We start from the raw sequence: 22,751 nt of genomic DNA, 5'->3' as shown, positions 1-22,751 counted from the left end.
AAAAATCAATAAACTTATCATAATAAATTGTGATTAAATTACTCTATAAAATATTTTACATTAATGCATAATTATTTTCCTCTTATTTTATACTGTTGTCATAATTCTTTTTATTCAGTCAAAAAAAATGTTTTTTTCTTCATTTGTATATAAATTACTAAGTATTGAAAGACATGAAAGTCATTTTGAAATTTGAATATCCTAAAATTTAACATTTTAAAGTAATACTACGTACTATTTTATTTAGAACCTCGAATCAGTGTTTTTAATAAATATAACTGGGTCAAGAAAAATATATAATGACCAGACTAAATGCTCTTTATTTAAAATCTTGAATTAGTATTTTAGAAAACGAAATTGGATCAATCAACAAGGATTGAGTATACTGAAAAAGTCTAACATCCTGTATAATGAGAATCAAGGTTCAAATTCTTGTCAAGAGAAATCTCTATATTTAGTGTATGATAATTCTTTAAATAGGATTGTTTTCGAAACACGATACATGCAAGGAATGAGAAAACTCAAGTCAAGAAAAATATATAGAAATATATAGTAACCAAACCAAAGGATCATCATAAATGCTCTAACATATATTTTCACACTAGTTATAAATTATAGCTATAATGTATACAAAACAAAACTTAAGTATAAGTATGCTGATGTAAAAAAAAGTATAAGTATGTTGATGTTTTTCCTAAATGGAAAAAAAAATATGCTAAGAGAGGTATATAATTTTAGTTTGGTAATTGAATTTTATTATTCAGCAATATCCTCTTAATATTATCTTAAATTGTTTTATTTAGAATTTTGTTAACACTATAATGAAAATAATAAATATTATGAATTCATATATCAATGGTAAAATAAATTACCAATTTCATGTTTATATATCAACAGTAAAAAATTTATCAATTCAATATTTGCACAACTTAGTTTCGAAAGTCTAGACTTATCAAATTTTTAATTCCTCTGGTAATGGAGGGACTAAAAAACAATATTTTCAAACTTTCGGATACTAAATTATACAAAGACAAACACTCAGGACTAAAGTCTAAAGACAAACAACTTTTTACTTCCAGAAATGAAATACTCATTTTGATAACTAAATGGAGTATATTACTAGCCCTTACACATGTAAGCATACACACATGAAATGAAATCTGAGACACTACCAACTTTCTTAAAGTAAAACACATTTTTATCATAACAAATCATCAAGTCTTGATATTCTTATTCATTATTACCAAGGGGTCATTGATAATTCTACCCGTGGTAGACACCCTGATGATACGGACAATAATTTCTTGAGCATTTAATGGCTAGATATGAAGACATGTCTGGGTACTTCTAAGAGGAAAGAAATGAATGAGAGCAGTGTGGAAGAAAATGATAACACATTACAAAGCTTTAGAGAAAAGAGATTGGTAACTTTTAAATTTTTGGAATAGTCATTCGGAAAAATTGTTGAAATGAGGAAAATATAATTATTTTTTGGTTAGAGGAAAACACAATTATAAAATCATTGTACAAGTGTACAACTTCCTATATGAAATCCCCTTCTGTTTGAGATAAAGTTCAGCCACTTCTCTCCCACTCAGACACTTCCCTTCCTCGGTCTCTTCACTTCCTAGCAGAAAATATATTTTCACTGTTCTACAGTTTGTAAATCAAAGGATCACGAGATTATCGATTTCATTAAGGCATTATCTTATAATATAAGATGCTTGAAAAACATGGCCCGACAGAATATATAGTTAACTAGACATGAAGGTAAGGGCTGCCAACGGACAAAGTCACCAAACAAAAACTACCAGTGCTCACCTTCAGTAGTAAAGAAAATTACAATATAAAAGTAAGACCAAAAGGAAAAAAGAACCAAAATAAAGAAATTTTACATCATTCATGACAAAATTTATTTTCATAATGAAATAAGACTGGTGAATAATACTATAACACATTACCAAAAGAAAATTTGGAAATAAATTTATTCTATCAGCCAAATATTGATGTCCACCTAGCCTCAAAATCATGTAAAAGGTTTAAAATATAAAAATGTCAAAAACTTGTTTTTAGATGAATTAAAGATTGCTAATTAAGCTTTTATTGATTGGCACTCAATTTTGCCTTTGAATTTTCTGATGGATGAGGTGTGCTATCGGTGCAAGCAGTACAAGAAAGAGGCTTGTCAGCAAGATTGATCCGCAAGGTTCGGTGCTTCTCATTCTCAGGTATATGGAGGAGAGCATCCATGATTAAAATGTCCCAATCACGAGGAAGGAAAAAGGAAGACCAAGTGTCATCTGTTTCAAAGAAGCCAACCAATAATAATTTCCATTAGCTGTCAAACTGGCCTCAGTGTTCCCACTTCGCAAACTCTATAGATCTTATAAATATATGTCAAAGTAAGCAAGCAGATCATAGTTAGTAATACAGACTAAAAGAGTTAACTGACAGTTAGGCAAAAGTTGTAATTCAAATCATTAAGATTTATTCAAATTGCTAACCTCCATTTCGAACAGCCTTCAGCTGCAAGACACCATTGCCTTGTGGTCCAGAAACAGGAAATGAGCATGAAACAGAACGTCTTTCATGAGCTACTGCAAGAGATGCATTGTACCATGGACCTTTAACAATTGGTTCTCCAATAGAATCTATTATTGCCTGGTTCTTGCTTACCTTCTCCATGGCCTTGCTGAAAATTTCACAGCTAATAATTTTAGGGGCTTCCAATGTGGACAAATTTTCAATGGAAAAGTAAAGAACAAAAGTTGAGAAACTCCTTTTGTGATAAAGTCATAAGTATTGGTAACAGTCTCATAAAAGCATTCATGAAGCTTACTACTATCTAGTATCTAAAATGTAAATATGAAAGAAAAATAAAAATAGAATAGGATTTACAAGGTGGGATAGGATGGTGAAGAATTTGAAAGTAGCGATTACTTTAATCAAAGTTAGAGGGCTACTCTCATTTAAGTAGCAAGATATCACAACTCACAAGGTAGCTATACTTGTAATACTGGAAAATAGATGGCAAAGGACAGAAAAAGAACAAACATCTTAGAAGGCCTCTTTACTCCATGAGAACCTTTTATTGTTAGCATAGTAAATGTATAATTATTATCTCAGTCTTTTAGATCCGATTTGCACGCACCACCTTAGTGCCTTTTTTTCCTATGAAAAATGAAAATGCCATACAGAGTTATTTTGAAACAAAAGATAACTACAAAATTTAGATGCTAAACTCACCTTATAAATTGATATTTCCCTAAATATAGTCGCATTGATAGTTATTACTATGTAGGAGGGATAAGAGAATGCTGAAGTTACAGTTAAACAAGGAAAAACTTTGGCCTCCTTGAGGAACAGCTCCTTGACAATGAAGATGAGAAATAGGAAATATCATAAACAATAAAAAAATCGAATCAAAAGGTCTATCTTGGGCTTCTTATTCTAAAGTCTAAAACCAAATTATGTTAAAATGCAGCCCTTAATAGTTTTGTGAAGTCCGCCAAATGCATTCCCAAGAGATTAAAGTAACTAACTATCATGTATCATCAACTCTTAACACAGAACATTACAGCTCAATATATACCTGCTACATCCATGATAGATGGCAAGGTCATCAAGGGCACTCAAAGCAACACCACCTGTAATAGTAATCAAGACAAATGACACAGCCTTTCTACCATAGTATTTGCCAGTCTCTTCATCCACTTTCTTCATGGAACTGCAAGAGCTTAAAAAATGGTATTCACAATCAAGCACCATATTGGCATATTACACTTCATACTATGATCTTGATTTGAACAATGTAACAATAACAAGTAGTTCATGTTTTTCACTTACAAAAAAAGAAAATCAGCTGGAAAAAAAAGAGTATTACTTTGGCTAAAATATAACTCTGTCCCTCATCTAAATCTCGTTTCCGTGTAGTTTTATAAGTTTAAAAATTTTCACTTTGGTTTCTTAAATTAGTAGATAAGCTAAGTGGTTCTTCCATCAATTTAACTCACTAATTTGGTCAACTTGATGACATATACATGGCAAACTAGGGGGATGTCATTTCAGATGGGTATTTGCCATGTCAATTAAAATTAACATTGTTAGTGCAAAAAATAGACAAAAGGACCATTTTGGTCTGACAAGATATTTTACGGAACCAAGATAAAACTTTTTAAATTTAACAGACCAAACTGAAACCAAAACTTGCACAAGTAGTATTTTACTTCCTTTGTGTTAGGACTCATCTCACTATATTCTGAATTCAGGGACCTCAACTAGCGTGATGCAAAATGTAAAATTCATAATTTGGGTTAAAGAATATGATGCCTGAAATTTTGAAGCGTGAAAAATTGAGGGCACAAATGAGTCAATGAGTACACTCAAAATCCACAATTTTCACATACATATACTTTATAAATTGGCCTCTAATAGAAACACAGAACTCAAAGAAGTTACAAATTTTGAAACCGCCGAACGAATTTACGAGTATCAAGCAACAACAAGTAAATCCAAATAAAAGGTGACAAAGGAAACAAGGAAATAGAAGAAGCTAACAGAGAGCTTACGTGGAAATCTGAGGTTTTGGGGAGAGTTTGAAGAAAGAGCTTAATCTCTTGGCTAACATGATCAAACAACAAATGTGTCGTATTACCGCACGACGCTGTCGGTATCGTGCGATTTCGCCAGTTATCAAAACGACCCGCGAGAAATTGCGATGTTGTGTCGTATATCGATGGTAAAATCAAAATTTGGAGATAGTATTTGGGAACGAAAATGGAGTGAAAGCTCAATTTGTGAAAAACCCTAAACTTACAAGGTTGAGATTGGTGAAAAAGCTGCGACACTGTCTGCTCTCATCTTTTGTTCTTCTTTCTCTGGTTTAATTAAAACCTATTCTTTTGTGACAAAATGAAAAGCATTTTAATCATAAAAATTACTTTGTCATTAAATCCAGGATTTGCCTAAAGATTTTTTTGTTGGTTAAAAATGGTTAAGTTGGGGATTAGTGTATTCTCTTTTTAGAGATAAGAGACACTGCTACTAATTACATTTTTTTTCTAATATATATATATTTTTTTAAAGAAAATAAACTTTTGCTTTAAGAATTAAGATCACAAAACAGACAACAAAGTTCTTTTTACCTAGTTTTAATACAAGTACATTATATTTTCAAAACTAAAATTTGATAACACTAATAAAAATAAAATAATTTAACATTTGATTTATTAGATCTGTAGTTAATTAATTGTGTGAATCTTCTAATAAACTTTTTACAAACCTATCATAAACTACATAAAAATAATAATTTTTTTTATCTATATAAATCAAAAAGAGATACCGAATAATTTACAACAATCAATTGAGTTAAAAATAATAATAAAAGATATATTAAAAAGCTAAAGACAATGTTAATATAAATGAAAATATCAAAATAAATTTAAAAAAATAATGCTTAATTTGTGTATTATCTTATAAAATGAACAAATAAAAAAATAATAGAAATGTTGTAAAAATTACATATCCCGACCTTTTTTTAGTAATGGGCTAAAACCTAAGTATATATTGATGGATGTAAAAAGGTCATTCAACAAATTAGCTGAGTGTTAAAGGACTTTTTTACACTAATTTAATATAAAATGAATTTAAAAAATAATTTTGGTATTCGATCCTCAAGTTAAAAATAAAACTCAGCTGAGGATTTTAATTGTTTGAAAACTTAACAATCGAGATTATGACAAAAAATACATAAATATAAATTATAAGTTATAAAATTATTTTATAAATTTTAAATTATCAATTTTAATGCTATATTTTATCCTGTGAAATACTTTTATTGCTTAAGAAAAAAATATGGTGAATGAGTAAAATTTGTGTGTCAAAATTTAATATAAATACTATATTTTAATTTTATTTTTTTAGATTTGCATCGAAGATTCACATTTATGTGTAAATTAGGTCCAAATTTTCAAATAACAAATAAATAAAGCTTCACACATGCACGACAAGAATAGAGACACCCAACCATGCAATCTAAAATTTGAAGGCATCATTAACCTGTCGTATATTTGAAAAAAAAAATTGAGAATGGAAAAATCATGTCTAACATAAAAAGTTATATACTACTATTAGTTTTTGAAAATCACGTTTAAAACAAAAAAAAAATCATACAAAATGTGAGACCAAATACAAAATAAATTATATTATTAATAAATATTTTTACAGCATTTTCATAGTATTTTTTCAATTACATTAATAATTTTATTTCTCTTTTATTTTTTCTTAGTCTTTTTCCTTTTATACCACAAATAATTTTATTATTATAAATATAAAGTTTTAAGACAGAAAAAAACTCTTGTATCAACTTTCTAAGAATAGTAGTCAACAATCTTAATAGTGTGATTAAAATTCTTCAAATACAACATCCACACACTTACCATCTCACCCACCTCCATTTTACAACTAGTCTTCAAGCACATACAATAATGAAGTTTTTTCTGCCGAAAATTGAATTGGAATTTTAAATTTATACAACATTTCTTATAACACAAAGGAGAGATAAGAAGAGAAGATAGAAAAATGTTAAATAAAACGGAGCAATGTAATTGAAAGAGAAAAAAAATTGTAAAAAGTATTGCAAAAGAATATAAATAAAACTATTGTAAAAAAACATAAAAGAAAATGAAGTTATTTCTTTTATAAATGTTGAAACTGACAAAAAAAAAAGAAGACTAATTTACAAGAACAGTTGTATAGAAGTTTCCAAATATGAGAAAGTACGTTTTGATTTTGCTTCTACAATTGAATTTTATACGGAACTTGTTACACGAAATTCCCAGTAGAATTATCTGGGAAGTTCGATTGGTGTGGAATGCAATTCAGTAATAAAATAAAATACTACTAGAAATATAGAATAGTCCGAGAAGCGCGTAAAGAGCCACGTGTACGGACAAGAAGAGGAGATGTTTCATGTTTGAGTCAATTAAAACGTGAATCGAAGTTCCATAAACTTCATTACATTTTCGTGTGCCAGCTAAGGATCCCAAATCCCAATCGCTTGGAGGGATATGCCCTCCATGTGAAAGGTTGGTATGCTTGTACTACTTGCTTCAATATTGCTTCTTTTACTTTTTCTGTTTTCTTCTTATTTGTAATACTCTTTTTTTTTAAATAATTGTTTTAAATATATTAAAAAAATAATAAATTTATAAATTTAATTTATATATTATTAATTTATTTATAAATTTTGTTATTCATAGTTGATATTATAAGAGATATAAATAAAAAAATTAATATTATATAAAAAACTAAAATAATAATTATTTTAAGATAATTTTTTCAATATAACAATTATAATGGACCCAGAAAGTACTATAATAATGGTCTCATTTTAATTACTACATTGAAAACAAAACAAGGTTGTCTTTTTCCCAAGTACTTTCCAACTTCCATATGCACCGTCCGCAATACCAAACCAAACGATATAATCTCTTCAAGTTGATAGATATTTTGCTTGCTTCTAGTTGAATTGTATCATATCAAATGTGATCCAAATGCCATATCCACCACACAATCACTACCCAAATAAACTTTTTTTTTAGGGTGAAAACTAAACCATTTTTTTTTTGTTTCTTAATTAATATATTAGACAGAGAAGGTTAAACCACTCATGTTCACACTCTATATTATATAAAGGGTCCAGCTTATAAATTGCATTGTTTGTTTTGATTTGATGTCTGCTGCTACAAAAGTCTCCCTTCCAATGATCATCTGAAATTACATAGGATTTATAGGGTCATCAAGAACTCTTCAGCATCACAAAAGGGTATTGTTCTTTTCTTCTCTGTCTTCCTTTACCAACCCCAAACATTTCTTTTGTGTTAAATTTACTGATTCTACTCAGCAATCAGCAATCAGCAATCAGCAATCAGCATCATTACTTTTCCTTGTAGCCATGTCAATTTGTTTTCTGTTTCAAAAACCAATATGTCTTTCTCTTTTTCTAGTTTTTTTCTTATTTTCCTGAAGTAGGTAATTTGCAGTTTTGTTCTATTTTCCCAGTGATTTATAATCAAAAAGCAAGGGACAGACACACAGAAGTTGTTATCTTGAATCAGAAAACATGATGCTAAGAAGCTCTTCAACACCAGTTCTTGGATCCCTCCTCTCTTCCTTCACAGATAGCCCTAACAACAATATTCACTCAGAAACCTGTCATGCACTGAAACACTTTCCACCAACCACTGTCCCACAACATTATCACAAACTTACTTTCCACCAAACTGGGTCCTCTGCATGTGGTTCTTCTCCAATCTCTCCCTCAATTGGTGAGCTTGAAAGGCAAAACAAAGGCTTGATCAGAAGAGTCCAATCTGATGGGAACTTGCAAGACTTGGCCTTCTTTTCTTGCAGCAATGAAGAAAGGTTTGAGTTTTCAGACCCTTCCAAGAGGTTTTCAGCTAGACACAGGAGCTTGGTGCTGGAGACCATTCCTTCTTTCTCTACTGCCAAGCACAATGGCTTGAGTGAAGAAGAGGAAGATGAAGAAATGGAAAGTGAGAGTGAAGATGGGTTCAGTGTGCTGAATGGTGGGAAGGGTGTAATATTCAGTGAAGAAGTGAGGGTGAAGGATGGAGTTTGTAGGGTGAGTTTTGGTGACCAGGAAGAGGTTAGTAGTGGTAAAGAAATGTATCTTGCAAAGGGACTTGGTGTAGAGTGCTGTGGTGATGGCATAGGTGGTTGTAGAGGTGGTGGTGGAGGTGGTGGTGATCATAATCCCTTGGGTTCTGGAGGAAATGATGGAGAAAGGCATGGAGTGGAAGAATATTACAAGAAAATGGTTAGGGAAAATCCTGGGGATCCTTTGTTTCTGAGGAATTATGCCAATTTTTTGTATCAGGTTAGTTCTATATCCTAGTTTGAAACCAACTCTCTAATTGTTTGACGGAAAAAACATAGATGCAATTCTTTAAGTGCTATTTGTGTCATTCTCTAATCATAATTAGAGTTCTATCTTGTTAATCTGCATAATCCTTTAATGTAAATCTTTATTATGCAGATTGTCATGGTGAAACTTCAATTTTGATTGAAGAACAACACAAACTACATCTAAAGAATTGTATCTAAGTTTGTCCTTGTTTAAAAACTCATCATGGTAGCCAATTTGTTAGGTCATACTATGCTACTATTACAACTTTTTTCAGAGGATTTGGTTAATGTTAGAACAAACAGTTAATTTATACTGAGTAAAAATGAAAAAAAGTAGAGGTGCATGCATCTAGTGTTTAATTTCAATTAATTTATTTTGTAATTCCTAACATTAAATCAATTGTTGATGTTTAGTATAGAACAAATCTATTTTCAGAATAACCTAAAACAAATCATCATAATCGTTTAGAAAAACCAACACTTGGAGTTGTTTTTATTAGAGAATGTTTTTGGTGATGATTTTTGTTGTTTGGACAGTGCAAACAAGACCGTGAAGGAGCAGAGGAGTATTATTCCCGTGCCATACTTGCAGACCCAAATGATGGAGAGGTTCTATCACAGTATGGGAAGTTAGTTTGGGAACTACATCACAACCAAGAACGTGCCTCCAGCTATTTTGAAAGAGCAGTCCAAGCCTCTCCTGAAGACAGGTATGCTGCATGTCATGTGCTTCATAACATTCAGTTTATGATATATTACTATCAAGCAGTCTAGTTCAGCTTGCTAAGCAGGGTGGGTGCGTGAGTTGTTGTATGTTTCCTAGTACCTGTTTTCAATTCCTATGGATCAAAAGAAGTTTGTTATGGTAGTTTTTAGACCAAGTTGTCGTGTCATGTTAGTTTACCTACATTAATTTAGTATATTGGGATTGAATGTAGTTACAATAGCTTATGGTTTTATGAAAACAGCCATGTACAAGCAGCATATGCTAGTTTCCTTTGGGACACAGAGGAAGACGAGGATGGTATCAATGAACCACAAAGTTTACCGCCACATTCTCATCAAGGAGCTGTGGCTACTGCAGGTGCTTGAATTGGTGATGAAGTTTTTATACGTACAAATACAAGCGAGTGTCTTGTGATGTAATGAAGTTCTTATGTTGAAGCCAATGTTTATAAATAACTGAATTCACAAACTCATTACCCATGTGTAGTAGCACTAAGACAAGCGACGAGTTTGTGTGCAACCCTTTTAATTAATCAACGTCTACTGATTGATAACATGTATTTGGGACTACTAGTACTTGAATGTTTTGGTTTGTTGCATCAAAGGCACTGCAATTTAAAAAGGAAAAACGAGATTAGAAAAAGAAAATGGCCTACAGAGAAGAACCAACATGTTACGTCATTACATTATTACAGATAACAGGACAATGACACATGAGACGGAAAGTAATCAAAACATGCTCCAAAAGCCAGCTTGAAAGATACACAACGCTCGAGAAAAGGTTCTAGAAGACCTAAGTGTGAACGGAAATTTGACTGGGTATTCTGTTCTCTTTTTTCATAGGAAAATAATTCTTGGACACCCAAAAGGATGTAGACTGCCTCGAAAGAGATAGGAAGAGAAAAGGGACAAATAATTAAGATTGGTGATATGATGTGAGACAAAAAAAATATAGAGAAATGAGAGATGTAGTGTTTGTAAATTATGGATGTCCCAATATCATCAATCTTGTTCATAACTCAGGAGAATTAGGGACCGATTTATGTGATGGGGATCACAGCGATGGCGTGCAGTATGGCCATGGAGAATATTGTCATGTTATTAAGGGACTTGAGTCTTGACTTGACTATAGAAGGATTAGGAAGGATTGAATATTAATGTTGAATAGGTAATACGATATTTTACTTGCGTTTGTTGTGAAGAAACACCCCAATCTAAACTCTAAACCATAACACTGATTTCTAAAAGTCAGGAAAAACCGAATTGTGTTGAGTGAAATCACACTACGAGATGACATGCGCCATATGAACTTTTACTAATTACCTGTTGAAATAATATGGAGATTTTATTTATAGAATACTAGTTAAAAGAGACACATCTGTATTTTTAAAATAAAAAAAACAGTTGAAAAAAATAATGACAACGTTATATTATAAAGGTTTATAAAACAAATAAAAATAATTATATATATTAAAGAGTAATTTAAGAACAAAAAATATGTATATAAAAGGGGTAATTATCTTTATTAATAATTATAAATTATAAAATTTTACGTGATAAGATAAATAAAATGGAAGAAAAGTATTTATAAATTACAACTACTATTTTAACTTTTGCAGTACACAAGAATAAACATTTTATATAACTAAAACTTATAAATCTACTTTTGAAAATATATTTGAATTTATAATAAAATTTAAAAATCCTCAGAGGATTTGGTTAGTTTGAATTGATAAAAAAAAGTAAAAAATAAAAGAAAAATAATTTAATATAACCAAAAGATACATTTTTGTGCAGAAAGAATGAGAACTTTTATTTCAAATTGTTAAGTACTTGGAAAAATTACTAACACAAAATACTAATACTAATGTTAAATCAAATCTTGTCTAAACAAAAAAAAAAACACGAAATCCATTTCTAAAAAATAAATGTTTAAATATTCTATATTATTTAATACAGCTTAGATATTATAAAATAATTTCCACACATAGTAGCATTATCCATGCGCATGATTGAATTAAAATTCGAATATCATGTTCATGAAAATAACAATGACCGTGTACTCAACTCTAGCAAGATTCTTTTGTAATGATTGGGTGTTCCAAGTTTAACAGACAAATCTAGGGAAGCATTCTCATCATTGGAGTTGTTTTCAAGTAAAATAAATCATTAATAAGATTTGGTTATCTTCATGCCAACAATGCCCAAAATTAGAAAGAAAGAAATTATAAGATTCTCATGGTACTATCAAAAACAAGTCAAAGGCAACGAGCTGATGCACACAACAATGCACAGCAACATCTCTGATAATGAAGCACAGCCTCTATTGATGTCTAAACCACTTTGTTACTTTCAACACCCCTTCTCTCATTAAAAGGCCCCCACAATCCAAACATGGTACAATACAAACAACCAAAACTTCCCACCTGAATGGCATAATAAATAACATTCAAGGGGGAACCAATTGATCTATGAAAAACAAACTAGTTTAAGTCTCAATGGCTTTTACTTGAAAAAGACGCACCCAAAACGTAAGACTACTTTATGTGAAACCACAGAAGAAAATGTTCTGTAGTAAAAATACCCACGCCAAGCACAGACTTCGCTAATTGTATAAACCCTTGAATGGCATCTTAGTGCATGCGTTTATGCCACATTTTCCTCATCGGGAACCACGCTGAAGATAACCATCGCCTCTTAGTCTGGTGTAGTCTGAACTATCCTGATTACCTCCCCTTCCCATGCTCCTACCACCAAAACGCCCTCTCGGAGCATCTGCTTGATAACTGCCTCTGCCTCTTCCCCTTCCTGATCACCCAAAAATAAAAGGAAATGGATGTCAATATTACAAAAATCATTTTCTATTTTTAACAGAAAACAAAAAGAAAAAATACTAAAAGTATCACCAATTCCAAATAAATTTATTTATATACTACACAGAATATGTTTTATTAAAAGGGAACAAGCAGAACAAGTACAGAGAGGATGATAACTATACTATTTTCTTATACAAAAGCAAGAGTGGAACATGTACAAACTACAAAACCAACTAGCCCACAATAAAGTCTCTTTGTAATCTACCTTGTAAGCTCCCTTAAATAAAAAGAAAAGGCATAGAGCCACAGAATACAAGAAAGGCCAAAAGAATCCCATCCCATAACAAAACCGATCAGACCATTTCATTTTTAATGCACTTGAGTAACTCTTAACATTAAATTTTGAATACTACTAAAGTATTATTTTGGTCATCCACCCTGAGTTAAAACTGTAGTACCAATAAAAAATGTACTATTAAAAGGATTGCATATCCTTATTTGGATAGTGGCACTTACATATATGATGATTGTGCTAATCTAAAACGTAGTTAAATAAAACTCACATAGAAGTGAGGCTTATGGGAGAGTTGCAGAATTTATGCCTTGTGATTATAACCATATTATCTTCAATTCATTTCCATGTTGGCCCCATCACTCCTCCAATGACCTATTGGATCCCTCTTTCATCATATTGCCATGTCATTTAGAACTTAATACTTTAGGGTTTAACCTAATACCTAATAGATATACATGGGCATTTCAGTACAAAATACCAAGTTCTGCCACAACAACAGATGCCCTAGCATGTACAGCCATCACTCTGATCCCTAATTTTATTGCACAATTGTTTGTTAGGTGCACTCCAACACCAGCAATTGCAGCAAGCAACAAACACCTTCCAAAAGATTTCTTATTAACCATTAGGTAAAACCCACAGAACTTGAGAAGCTAAAACTTTTGAAAGAGTAAGAGATAAAAAGAAGTAAAACATTACTTCCTCCCCGAGCTGCACCGACACTGTTTGGCCTCCGCTCCTCTATGTATACTTGTCTTCCAGCCAATTGGATTGGAGAAGCCTACAATAAAGAAAAAAAATGAAGACAGATGTGAACCAAAGAATCATGTTAAAAAAATAATATGGCCAATCTGGATAACAAAACAGTTGCATGAAGCAGCTATAGATATTTGTTTCTTGGTTAACTCAAACCACACTGCCCTCTGCTCTAAATTTAAAAATTACACCCCTTTCCTGAGAGATGAATAAGAGTTGCACTTTAGTTCATTTCAATATCAACAAGCTCATTAAGGACATTTTTCTCTCTCTGATTTTAGCATCATCAACAACCAGTTTCAAACTCCTACTCTGGAACATTAGAAGATCAAATCAAATCCAAAGCAATATCAGGTGTGGTGTTTTAAAACTTCATTTTATCTTCTAAAGTTTTAAATTAGCTGCAAGTAACACTTGCACTACAAATTCAACTAAGGAAACTACATCCATAGTTTTTCTTAAACATAATAAATAAACCATTGAATTGAACCAGGAAACATAAAAATCCATAGCCATATAAAACATCTGATAATGACAATAAAAAACCAAAGGAACAAGGAGAAGTTCTTGCTTTAACCAACAGGGAAATTGATGTTATAGATTTTCTGTAACCTTTAACCAACAGGGAAATTGATGTTATAGATTTTCTGTAACCATAACAGATAGCAGAGTAAAGCAAATCAGCAATAAATGATTCAGACATGTTCAATTAGTTTCTCTGTTAATTAAGGTAATCATTGATTAGATAATCAAATAAATATTAGGTTTAACACAAAAAACAAAACAATAAATAGAATAACTATAAACCTGAAGTGCATTTTGAACACCAACAATGTCTTCAAATTCCACAAATGCATAGCAGACTCCAATTTCCTGTACACATCAATTTCTACTTTAGTTTTTTTCTCTTTTTTTTTTGGCATAGATGGATATATGAGCATTCAGTGTAATCCAAAGAGAGGAGCTACCTTTCGGACCCTAATGAATATTCCATCAGGCTTAATTCTGCCAAAATTCTTAAATTCCTGGTCAATCTCTGCTTCAGTAACATTAGCGGGCAAGTTTCTAACATAGACAGATGTTACTTCATCTGGAAAAATTAAGATCAGAAATCAACTTGATATTTTAATTCTAAAAATTCTAAGACAATATAAAGTTCAAATATTAAATGATGTGAGAAACACAACAATTTTAAAGAAATGCAGCTTCCAAAACGCTAGAACAAAGCAACTATTTTACCATAAAAAGAATGGTAAGATTTCATTACTAATAGTTTGGATCAAAAGGTTTATGCCCCTCCTAACCACCTCTAAAGTCGCTGCCAAAAGAAATTTGGCCTGAGAAATCTTTCTACAGGTAGAATTGTATAAAAAAAAAAAAGAAAATTCTCACTCATTAGGTAAAAAGTGCAGCAAGACCTCACTGAGAATGAACAAATAAAAAAACTCCCACACATCATTAGCATAAATGACATAAGTATTCAAAAACATGAAGACGCCAAATATGCCAAGAAAAGGGTTATAATATCAGGAACATAAACTAAACCTTCTTCTTCTAGTCCATAGCCTTCTTCTGCGGCCTCAATCCCTGACTCAGGAACATACATAGATGCAGAGCTTGACTGCTGAACAGCAGGCTGTGCTACATGGTTCAACTCGGAAGGAGGTGGGGCACTTTTAAAAGAATGTTGTGGAGCATACTGTGGAGCAGCTGACAACACTGGCTGCCCTTTGGAAACTCGTAACTGCAAGTTCATTGAAACACGATTAAATTAAGACAAAACACCAAAAGTTAAAAAAGATAAATGCTCTTTATTTAGTTTTAAGTCCAACATACAGCAAAGGAATATAAATTAACATTTTTCCAATATTAGATGCCTAATACTACATTAAAGAGAGGCTAGAGTAAAGAAAGAGAAACTTCCAAAGCAATAACTTCAGCCAAATAAGAAAACTGTATTTCTTGACAACTTTAATCTCTGCAGATGATTTCAGGAAATTAGAATTATGGAAATATGAAAAACTAACTAAAAGATTGTTTTGATTTGAAAGTGAATATTGGTTACTCCAGTCATGTGGTACCTTTTTTATGGATAGTACATAACTACACACAAAAAAAGGTAGTCTGCCAAAAAAAAAAGAACATGTATAGAAAGTATTACATACAATAGATGCATATGTTTTCTTAGGAGGCTCCTCAAAGGACTCTTCCACAAGAGCAACAGGGGGTTCTTGGACAGTGTGTCCAATGCTATGAATTGGTGGAGATGCCTCCTGTACGGGAGTTTCCTCCTCCACAATTTCGGTTTCAAGTTCTTCTTGTAGCTGCTGCTGGTGCTCAGGAAGACTATACTCGTCCACTGGATCATCATCTATATGAACTGAGTTGACATATTCCCTGGCTTCTTCCTCCAAACCGTAGTCTGAAACTGCTAAATCAGAGACTCAGGACTCAAAAACAATATTTTTTGCAATGAAAATTGCTGCAAGACATGCACACTATTTAACTGATGCTTTATATACATGAAATTTAATTTTAGATTGGAGTGAACAAGAAGGACTGAGTCGCCAGGAAACCTATAAACTATCCAGCTATGCCCTACTACTTAAAAAATATTTTATTAAATAGGAGGCCATTGGATGCACAGATCATGAATCTCCTAACCAGATGTTAGAATACCAAACTGCAGCAAAAATATTTCCAGTTAAACTAGTCAAAAACAAATGTCATGAAAACATAATTCAGCAATTAATTTACCTGGTGGCTCAGCAAGTGAAGCAGAAAGATGTGGTTGTGTGTCAATGGTTTCAGATGCCACTGGTACCAGATTTGGGTACGTTACTTCATCATCAATGTAATGAAACATATCATTCATTACAAAGTAACCCTTCTCCTGAGGAGCAAGAAAGAAAGTTTGAACAAACTTCCGCTTCCCACTGATATCCTTTATCTTCACAAAACCTGAGACCATCACAAGCACACCTCCATCCCAAGAGTCAAGAGAATTAATTGTCTTGATTTCAATCGTAGTAAAATTCAGTAACGATACAATTGAATGAATTTGCTGCATGAGAGAAATCTAACCCGGTCAGCTGTCAGCCAGCATTTTTACCAAAAACAAAGAAGGCAGAAAAATAACACAACAAGAAATACCAAATATAAGAGTCTGTTTATTTTGAGACACTTTAACTTACAAAAAATGTTACCTTCCTTTCACTTTGTTTCCTGTTTTCAAGACTTTGTACATGAATAATGGAAACAAATTTTTATTGTTTTATGTTTTTATTCTGTTTTCATTATTTCCTATACAATTCTTTTAAAAAACTGAAACAGAAAATGTTTTCATGGTTGAAACGGCCCGGAATAAAAACCGCCAAAATAGAACTCGATTCGGAGTAACAGACAAATAGAAGCTTTCTAATCAAAAGCTGAAAAGACAATTAAGCACCAATTGAGAGCATAAAAAACTAATAGCATCTGTGCGCATTCGCACCAGCCAATAAATCTAAAAAGCAAGCCAACCTAAAACTAATATCTATTCGTCAGTGCCTCGCTAACGCTGTAATAACCATGGAATAGAACTTTACAAGCAGCATAGTTAGCAAGGGTCACAACCACCAGAAAAAAATAAACAGAACACGGAGCACACAAATATCATATCAAACATCATAATAAATAAGAGAGTTGAACGATGCGTAAAGCATACCAACACATCGTGCGCGGTTTCAACTGAATCTCCGTCGACGCGAATCATGCTGCTGGAATCGGAGTAAAACTGGTGAACAAGATTCGGTTGCTGGCGAAGAATCTGGTAGTACTGTCCCACGAAGTAGGAACCAACCTGAAACCAAAGAAAAGCTCATTCATTCACTTCACACAGATCAAAGAATAAAAAATGAACCAAAAAAAAAGAAAAGAAAGAGCGACGAGAAAAAACGAAAACAAAAAAACAAAAACCTGCGCGGCACTAACGGAACCGGGATACGAAGACGCCATCTCTAAGAGTATGGAAGGAAGTTCAGAGCATGCAGCACTTCTCCTAGCAGATCCAGGAGAAGAAGAAAGGGGGAGCGCGCGAAAACCCTAAAAAATCGAAAGAGCAGAAAAAAAGGTTGTAGCGTTGGGCCGGGAAGCCCGTTGAAGAGGCCCAACGAGAGGAGAGAGAAACGAGATTTATTTTGAGAGAGAGAGAGAGTGTAAGGTTGAGAAAGAAGGAAGGAGGGTGTTGTGGGGTTTATAGATCGGAGATCGAGAAAGGTGCGCAGCGCCGAGGGGAATGTTAAAAAATGAGGGAAGTGACTGAAGGAATCACAGAGAGAGAGAGAGAGTGAGTAGAGTTATGTGTGATTCTTTTTTATATAATCCATCGGTGAGTGTGGCACGAAACCGTAACCCTCGGATTGGGTATCTAGGATAAAGGTTGTGGAGTGTCAACGGGTCAGATTGTTTTCAAGTGAATATTTAATGGACGGATTGGATTTCAGGGCACGTATTACAATTTACAAGTGATTTCTATGAAGAATGGTAGTACTTGGATTTGGAAATGTTCATGTTCTATGTTCTACTTAGAGTAAGAGAAGACTCACCCTCATAGGAGATTTTGAGATCGATTTTTCTGCACATCTTTTCACTCAGTTCAGTGGGATAAAAAATAGGTAAGAAAATGAGAGGAGAATGTGGATGTAGAAAAGATGATGAAAAATGTAAACCGTGTTTGGAAAATTGCTCTTACACCTCCAAAAACGTCTGTTTGCTTTAAAAGATAAAAAGGTACTGATTTGGCGAAAGTCCGTTCATTTCCGACGAACGGATCTTCAAACAGGCACGTAGTTGTTTGGTATAAGTAAAATAAAGAAGAAATAAGTTTAAAAAAATTATAGATTTCGCTTAAGCTCGACTGAAGAGTAATATAGTGGCACACAGGTATCATCATGATAATCCTTTGTGTTGCATTTTTCACATTTGATAATTGACTTTAGATCTTGATAATCGATTGTGCTACTTCTTTTAAATTTGATGATCAATTATGTTGCTTTGTAATGAGTTTTTTTTGTCTTGTTGCACTGTTGTGGGCTAATTGCCCAACAACCAGAAAACTTATTCAAATCCTCAAGGGTTCGTAAGATGCATAACATCATTCACTACATCAGAATTAGCAAAATTTGGAATAGACATGAAATAAGTATCACTACAAAAAGAGTGTAAGGCATGTTGAGCAAAAGCGTGAGTTGCACAATTCACTTCCCTTGGCACATGCTGGATAATGCAGAAATCAAGATCAGCCATTTTCCCACGTATTATCCGAATGTTGCAGCTTATTGACCAAACTAACAACCACCTGAGATTCTGACTCTATAACTACTTTTGTAAACCAATGGTTGTGTGCATGCCTTTAAACCATAATCAATGGCCCAAAGTTCCTCCAAAATCAATGAGCTACATGAAAGGTCAGTACCATAACCTGCCATATATCTTCCTTGATCTCCAACACTCTGAAAGTTACATCACAGTTTAATTTAATTAAACTCGAATCAAGAGGAATCCACTTAGCTTCGTATATCAAACCAACCGTGGTTTTTTTACCCAAACTTATGTTCACATTTGTTGCTCTATTAATGCCTTGTACAAGAGCTCAAGCTATTTCCAAGACTTCAAAACTTCAGCAGCCTTTGTACAATTACGGTTTGCATGAACTAATGACTCTGGAGTTGTACCACTTACAATCTGGACAGGTTGCATCCTCAACCATCTAATGAGTTGTATTGCGTGGTTTTGACAATGTTTTCCTCTCTTTTCATTTAAATCAAACAATCTCATAATATTATTTGTTTTCATTTATTTCTTTCAAACCAAACAATCCAAAATTCCATTTTTTCTTCTTCGTTTATTTTTTTTCTATTTTCATTTACTTCATTTGTTTTATTGAAGCCAAACAAAATTTATGGTTAGTGTGTTCAATTAGTTTGCTTAAGTGTGTTATATTTATTTCCCAAGAATCAAGTAGATTCTTATGTTGTGGGATAGGAAAGTATGTCAATAGTAAAAAATGTTTCCCTATTTTTCCTATTTCACTAAATCAATCTCTTTATTTTTTTCATTTATTATCGGAGTCTCCTTATTTTTTCAAAATTCACTATTTGAGTTTCCAGAGAAAAAATTGAACGTTGATTTTTAACTTAGAACATTGATTATCACATGTCCGCATATAATTGGTCATTTAAGTAGTGTACCCTCCCATTCATTTTTCCACCCTTTATCCCTACCTGGCATAGCCATAATCATCCCTCCCCATGTCTCCCCTATGTCATGCCACCTACTTGGAATGAATTCTCCCTTCTCAATATCATCCTTCATTTCATCTCTCCACAACCCATATTCTCATTTCTCAGTTTCTCGTTTTTGACCCTTCTTGAGAATTATCTCCCTTTTCTCTGCATCATCCTCCTTTCTCCATTTTCCTAAAGCAAACTCTCTCATTTCTTCCATCTTTCACTGACAATCTTTTCATTCTCAATTTCACTTCTCCGCGTCAGCATGATCAACTTCTCCAATACAAACTCTTCATTCTCCAGCTCACACCCCAAGGTCCCTAGCTCACCCTCTTCCACTTCATCCATCTCACCGCACACACTTCCCCACTCTCAACATCATTCCCACCCATGCTGCTTACTCCGTCCATTGTCAATTTACTCTTTACCACCTTCTTCGTCGTAGGCGCCACTTTCTTCTTCACCTTCTTCTTCCTCTTGCTAGCTACCTTGAGCAACCCAGAACCAAACTCGTTCCCACTCTTGCCTCCATATAGTGCCTTCTCCAACGTTGCATTCGGCAATCTCTCAATATCATGCTACTGCTGCAAAGGCATACATGTCACGCCTCCATCTCCTATGAAAAATTCCTCACCGTCAGTTCTCTTGTTGGCTTAAACGAACAAAACAAAATAAGATGTGAAATAAGCTAACGGTTAACGTTTAATTTTTCCTACGGAGACTCAAATAGTGAATTTTGAAAAATAGGAAGATTCCGACAGTGAATTCAAAAATAGGGAGACCAATTTAATGAAATAGGAAAAATAGGAGGACTCTTTTTGCAATTAAGTCTTATTTTGATTTCCAATCATTAAAACCTCTGACAATTATCAATAACATTAATTACAAATCAAGTTCAATAACAAATTTTAGCAATTAAACTAATATCGATTCACCCCAATGAGATAAGTCAATTCAAGTGTGTGTTTTAGTTATTTCTCAAGAATCAAGGAGTAGATTCTTGCATCTTGCATCGTGGGAGAAAAAGGTATCTTAATGTGATAGTGTCTTTTACTTGATCTCCAATCATTAAAACCTTTGACAATTGTCAGTAACATTAATTACAAACCAAGTTCAATAACTTATTTTAGCAATTAGATTGGTAACGACTCACTCCAATGAGATAAGTCCATTCAAGTGTGTGTTCTTTTTATTTCCCAAGAATCAAGGAACTTATTTTTGCATCATGGGAGAGTAAAATATCTTAATGTCATCGTGTCTCTTACCTTAATCTCCAATCGTTAAAGCCTTCAACAATTATTTGTAACATTAATTAGAGCCCAATAACCAATTTTAGCAATTAGATTAATAATGATTCACCCCAATAAGATAGGTTCAAATTCAAGAGATCCAAAATCAAATAATTTATTTTTCTGTGAATCAAATAAATTTAAATACAAAAATAAAGGTAATTATCAACTTGTATTCATTTATTCTTATGTATTCTTTCCAAACTCAACTTTTTATCTCTATTTTCTTTTCCTATCATATAGCTAACTTATGACATCTTCTACTCTTTTTTTTTTCCTTTTCCTATCACATAACTAACTTATGATGTCTTCTACTTTCTTTTTCTTTTCTCTTATTTTTTTCTTGATATCTCGCTTCTCTCCACCTATTTATTCTAAAAATGGGGTCAAGTTTCAACTTTTTTTTCCCTAAAAAGAAAGTTTATTATGTCAATTTTTAGTTATTGGAAAAAAATGAAAACACTGTTAACTTAAAATTAATGGTTCGGATTATATATTTAATAACATTTTTATGTGATTTTGTTTTTTTAATTAAATGTAACATAACATTTATAATAAAATGTCCAATTTGAATTGTTGATTTTATTTTAGTTATAAAAAATATGTATAACTAAGAGTTAAAATATTCATTAAAAAGAAATAAGTTTAGATTCGGATATTTATGATGTTCCTGCTTTTATATTAAAATTTAACATTTTTAAATTAAAGACAGATTATAAATGTTATTTATGAATAGTGTTGGCCAAACATTATTTATGAATAGTAATGCCCAAACCTTATTTATTTCCTGCATTAGACCAATAGACCTGATTTCACTGAGGAAAGATCTGCACTGCAGACTGTGCCTAAGGTACTTATATCTATCTTTTTTTTGTCTCTTTCTTCCCGGTTCGTTATTCACTTCTCATTAGATAGATAGATACTTGGATTGTTCTAATTATGTTTCATTCGATGGGTAAGTGTAGGCTAATTTATCAATATATTTTTTAAAAAAATTTATTTATTATTTTATAGGTTGGTCAAAAATTTATGTATCAATATGGGTAAGTTTTACCCCGTAAAACACCTTTAGGGCCAATAAAAAATGCACCTTGAGAAGATGTCACCCTGAATGATTTCTTCTCTTTAAAGTGTCTATTTTTAATAAATTTTTTGAACAGGAAGCGTCATCCTAAAAGATTTTTCCCGTTTAAATTATTTTTTAAAATAAATTGAACACGAGGCATTATCCTGGTCTGTTCCACCCAGAAAGCCACATCCTGAAAGATTTTTACTGTTTAAATTATTTTAAAAAAATAAATTAAACAGAAGGTGTCATCTTGATCTACTCCATATAGGAGATGCCACTGTTAAAGACTTCTCCAGTTTAAATTATTTTTTAAATAAATTTACAGCCTAAAAAAATAGATTTCCTAAAAAAGTTTACTGCAATCTAAAAATTATTTAAATACAATTGTTCAAATACGAAAATTGTAAATAAAATCTAAAAATTGTCTAAATAGAATTGTACATAAAAAAATAAACTTACTACATATTATAACAAATTACTATATACTTTAAATCCTAAAAATGTTTTTTTTTCGATAACCTAAAAAATATTTTTTATGTACAATTGTATTTAAACAATTTTTAGATTGTAATTACAATTTTCTTATTTGAACAATTGTATTTA

General features: G+C 32.3%; 3 protein-coding genes across 8 annotated transcripts; 1 reads left to right on the top strand and 2 right to left on the bottom strand.

The window, feature by feature from the left end:
- Positions 1-1,867: 1,867 nt before the first annotated feature.
- LOC114406959 lies at positions 1,868-4,914 on the bottom strand. 2 transcript variants are annotated; one of them, XM_028369849.1, is made up of 4 exons: positions 4,569-4,914; positions 3,593-3,736; positions 2,505-2,692; positions 1,868-2,300 (listed from the first exon to the last, which is right to left on the bottom strand). In XM_028369849.1, the coding sequence occupies exons 1-4, from the start codon at positions 4,625-4,627 to the stop codon at positions 2,101-2,103; spliced, it is 591 nt and encodes a 196-aa protein (XP_028225650.1). In that variant the 5' UTR covers positions 4,628-4,914; the 3' UTR covers positions 1,868-2,100. The 2 variants fall into 2 exon arrangements, with proteins under 2 accessions (XP_028225650.1, XP_028225651.1); XM_028369850.1 differs by having other exon boundaries at positions 1,871-2,300; positions 3,593-3,727; positions 4,569-4,912.
- A 2,758-nt stretch (positions 4,915-7,672) lies between these two features.
- On the top strand, positions 7,673-10,253 carry LOC114406958. Of its 4 annotated transcripts, none has more exons than XM_028369845.1 (4): positions 7,673-7,825; positions 8,062-8,899; positions 9,466-9,638; positions 9,897-10,253. In XM_028369845.1, the coding sequence occupies exons 2-4, from the start codon at positions 8,123-8,125 to the stop codon at positions 10,018-10,020; spliced, it is 1,074 nt and encodes a 357-aa protein (XP_028225646.1). In that variant the 5' UTR covers positions 7,673-7,825; positions 8,062-8,122; the 3' UTR covers positions 10,021-10,253. The 4 variants fall into 4 exon arrangements, with proteins under 4 accessions (XP_028225646.1, XP_028225648.1, XP_028225649.1 ...); XM_028369847.1 differs by having other exon boundaries at positions 7,699-7,825; positions 8,043-8,899; XM_028369848.1 differs by lacking the exon at positions 7,673-7,825 and adding an exon at positions 7,833-7,948.
- A 1,589-nt stretch (positions 10,254-11,842) lies between these two features.
- LOC114406957 (putative G3BP-like protein) lies at positions 11,843-18,103 on the bottom strand. 2 transcript variants are annotated; one of them, XM_028369843.1, is made up of 9 exons: positions 17,479-18,103; positions 17,228-17,362; positions 16,279-16,585; positions 15,687-15,952; positions 15,067-15,265; positions 14,490-14,611; positions 14,329-14,394; positions 13,465-13,546; positions 11,843-12,462 (listed from the first exon to the last, which is right to left on the bottom strand). In XM_028369843.1, exons 1-9 carry the CDS (start codon positions 17,515-17,517, stop codon positions 12,317-12,319), a joined length of 1,362 nt encoding a protein of 453 aa, XP_028225644.1. In that variant the 5' UTR covers positions 17,518-18,103; the 3' UTR covers positions 11,843-12,316. The 2 variants fall into 2 exon arrangements, with proteins under 2 accessions (XP_028225644.1, XP_028225645.1); XM_028369844.1 differs by having other exon boundaries at positions 15,687-15,949; positions 17,479-18,089.
- Between the last annotated feature and the right edge of the window lie 4,648 nt (positions 18,104-22,751).

Source organism: Glycine soja, chromosome 3 (genome assembly GCF_004193775.1).
Source record: "Glycine soja cultivar W05 chromosome 3, ASM419377v2, whole genome shotgun sequence".
Classification (NCBI taxonomy): Eukaryota; Viridiplantae; Streptophyta; class Magnoliopsida; order Fabales; family Fabaceae; genus Glycine; species Glycine soja.
The sequence above is the reverse complement of the archived record's forward strand: the minus strand, read 5'-3'. Positions and strand labels throughout refer to the sequence as shown.

Bases quoted from the DNA above. Each gene is read 5' to 3' on its own strand.
- LOC114406958 (XM_028369845.1), top strand. From the start codon at position 8,123: ATGATGCTAAGAAGCTCTTCAACACCAGTTCTTGGATCCCTCCTCTCT. The intron at 8,900-9,465 runs GTTAGTTCTATA...TTGTTTGGACAG, and splicing joins ATGCCAATTTTTTGTATCAG to TGCAAACAAGACCGTGAAGG. The intron at 9,639-9,896 runs GTATGCTGCATG...TTATGAAAACAG, and splicing joins CAAGCCTCTCCTGAAGACAG to CCATGTACAAGCAGCATATG.
- LOC114406957 (XM_028369843.1), bottom strand. From the start codon at position 17,517: ATGGCGTCTTCGTATCCCGGTTCCGTTAGTGCCGCGCAG. The intron at 15,266-15,686 runs GTATGTAATACT...ATGAACTTGCAG, and splicing joins AGAAAACATATGCATCTATT to TTACGAGTTTCCAAAGGGCA. The intron at 13,547-14,328 runs GTTTATAGTTAT...TCTTTATTGTAG, and splicing joins GTGTTCAAAATGCACTTCAG to GCTTCTCCAATCCAATTGGC.
- LOC114406959 (XM_028369849.1), bottom strand. From the start codon at position 4,627: ATGTTAGCCAAGAGATTAAGCTCTTTCTTCAAACTCTCCCCAAAACCT. The intron at 3,737-4,568 runs GTAAGCTCTCTG...CCATTTTTTAAG, and splicing joins CCAAAACCTCAGATTTCCAC to CTCTTGCAGTTCCATGAAGA. The intron at 2,301-2,504 runs GTTAGCAATTTG...TCTTTGAAACAG, and splicing joins GAAGGCTGTTCGAAATGGAG to ATGACACTTGGTCTTCCTTT.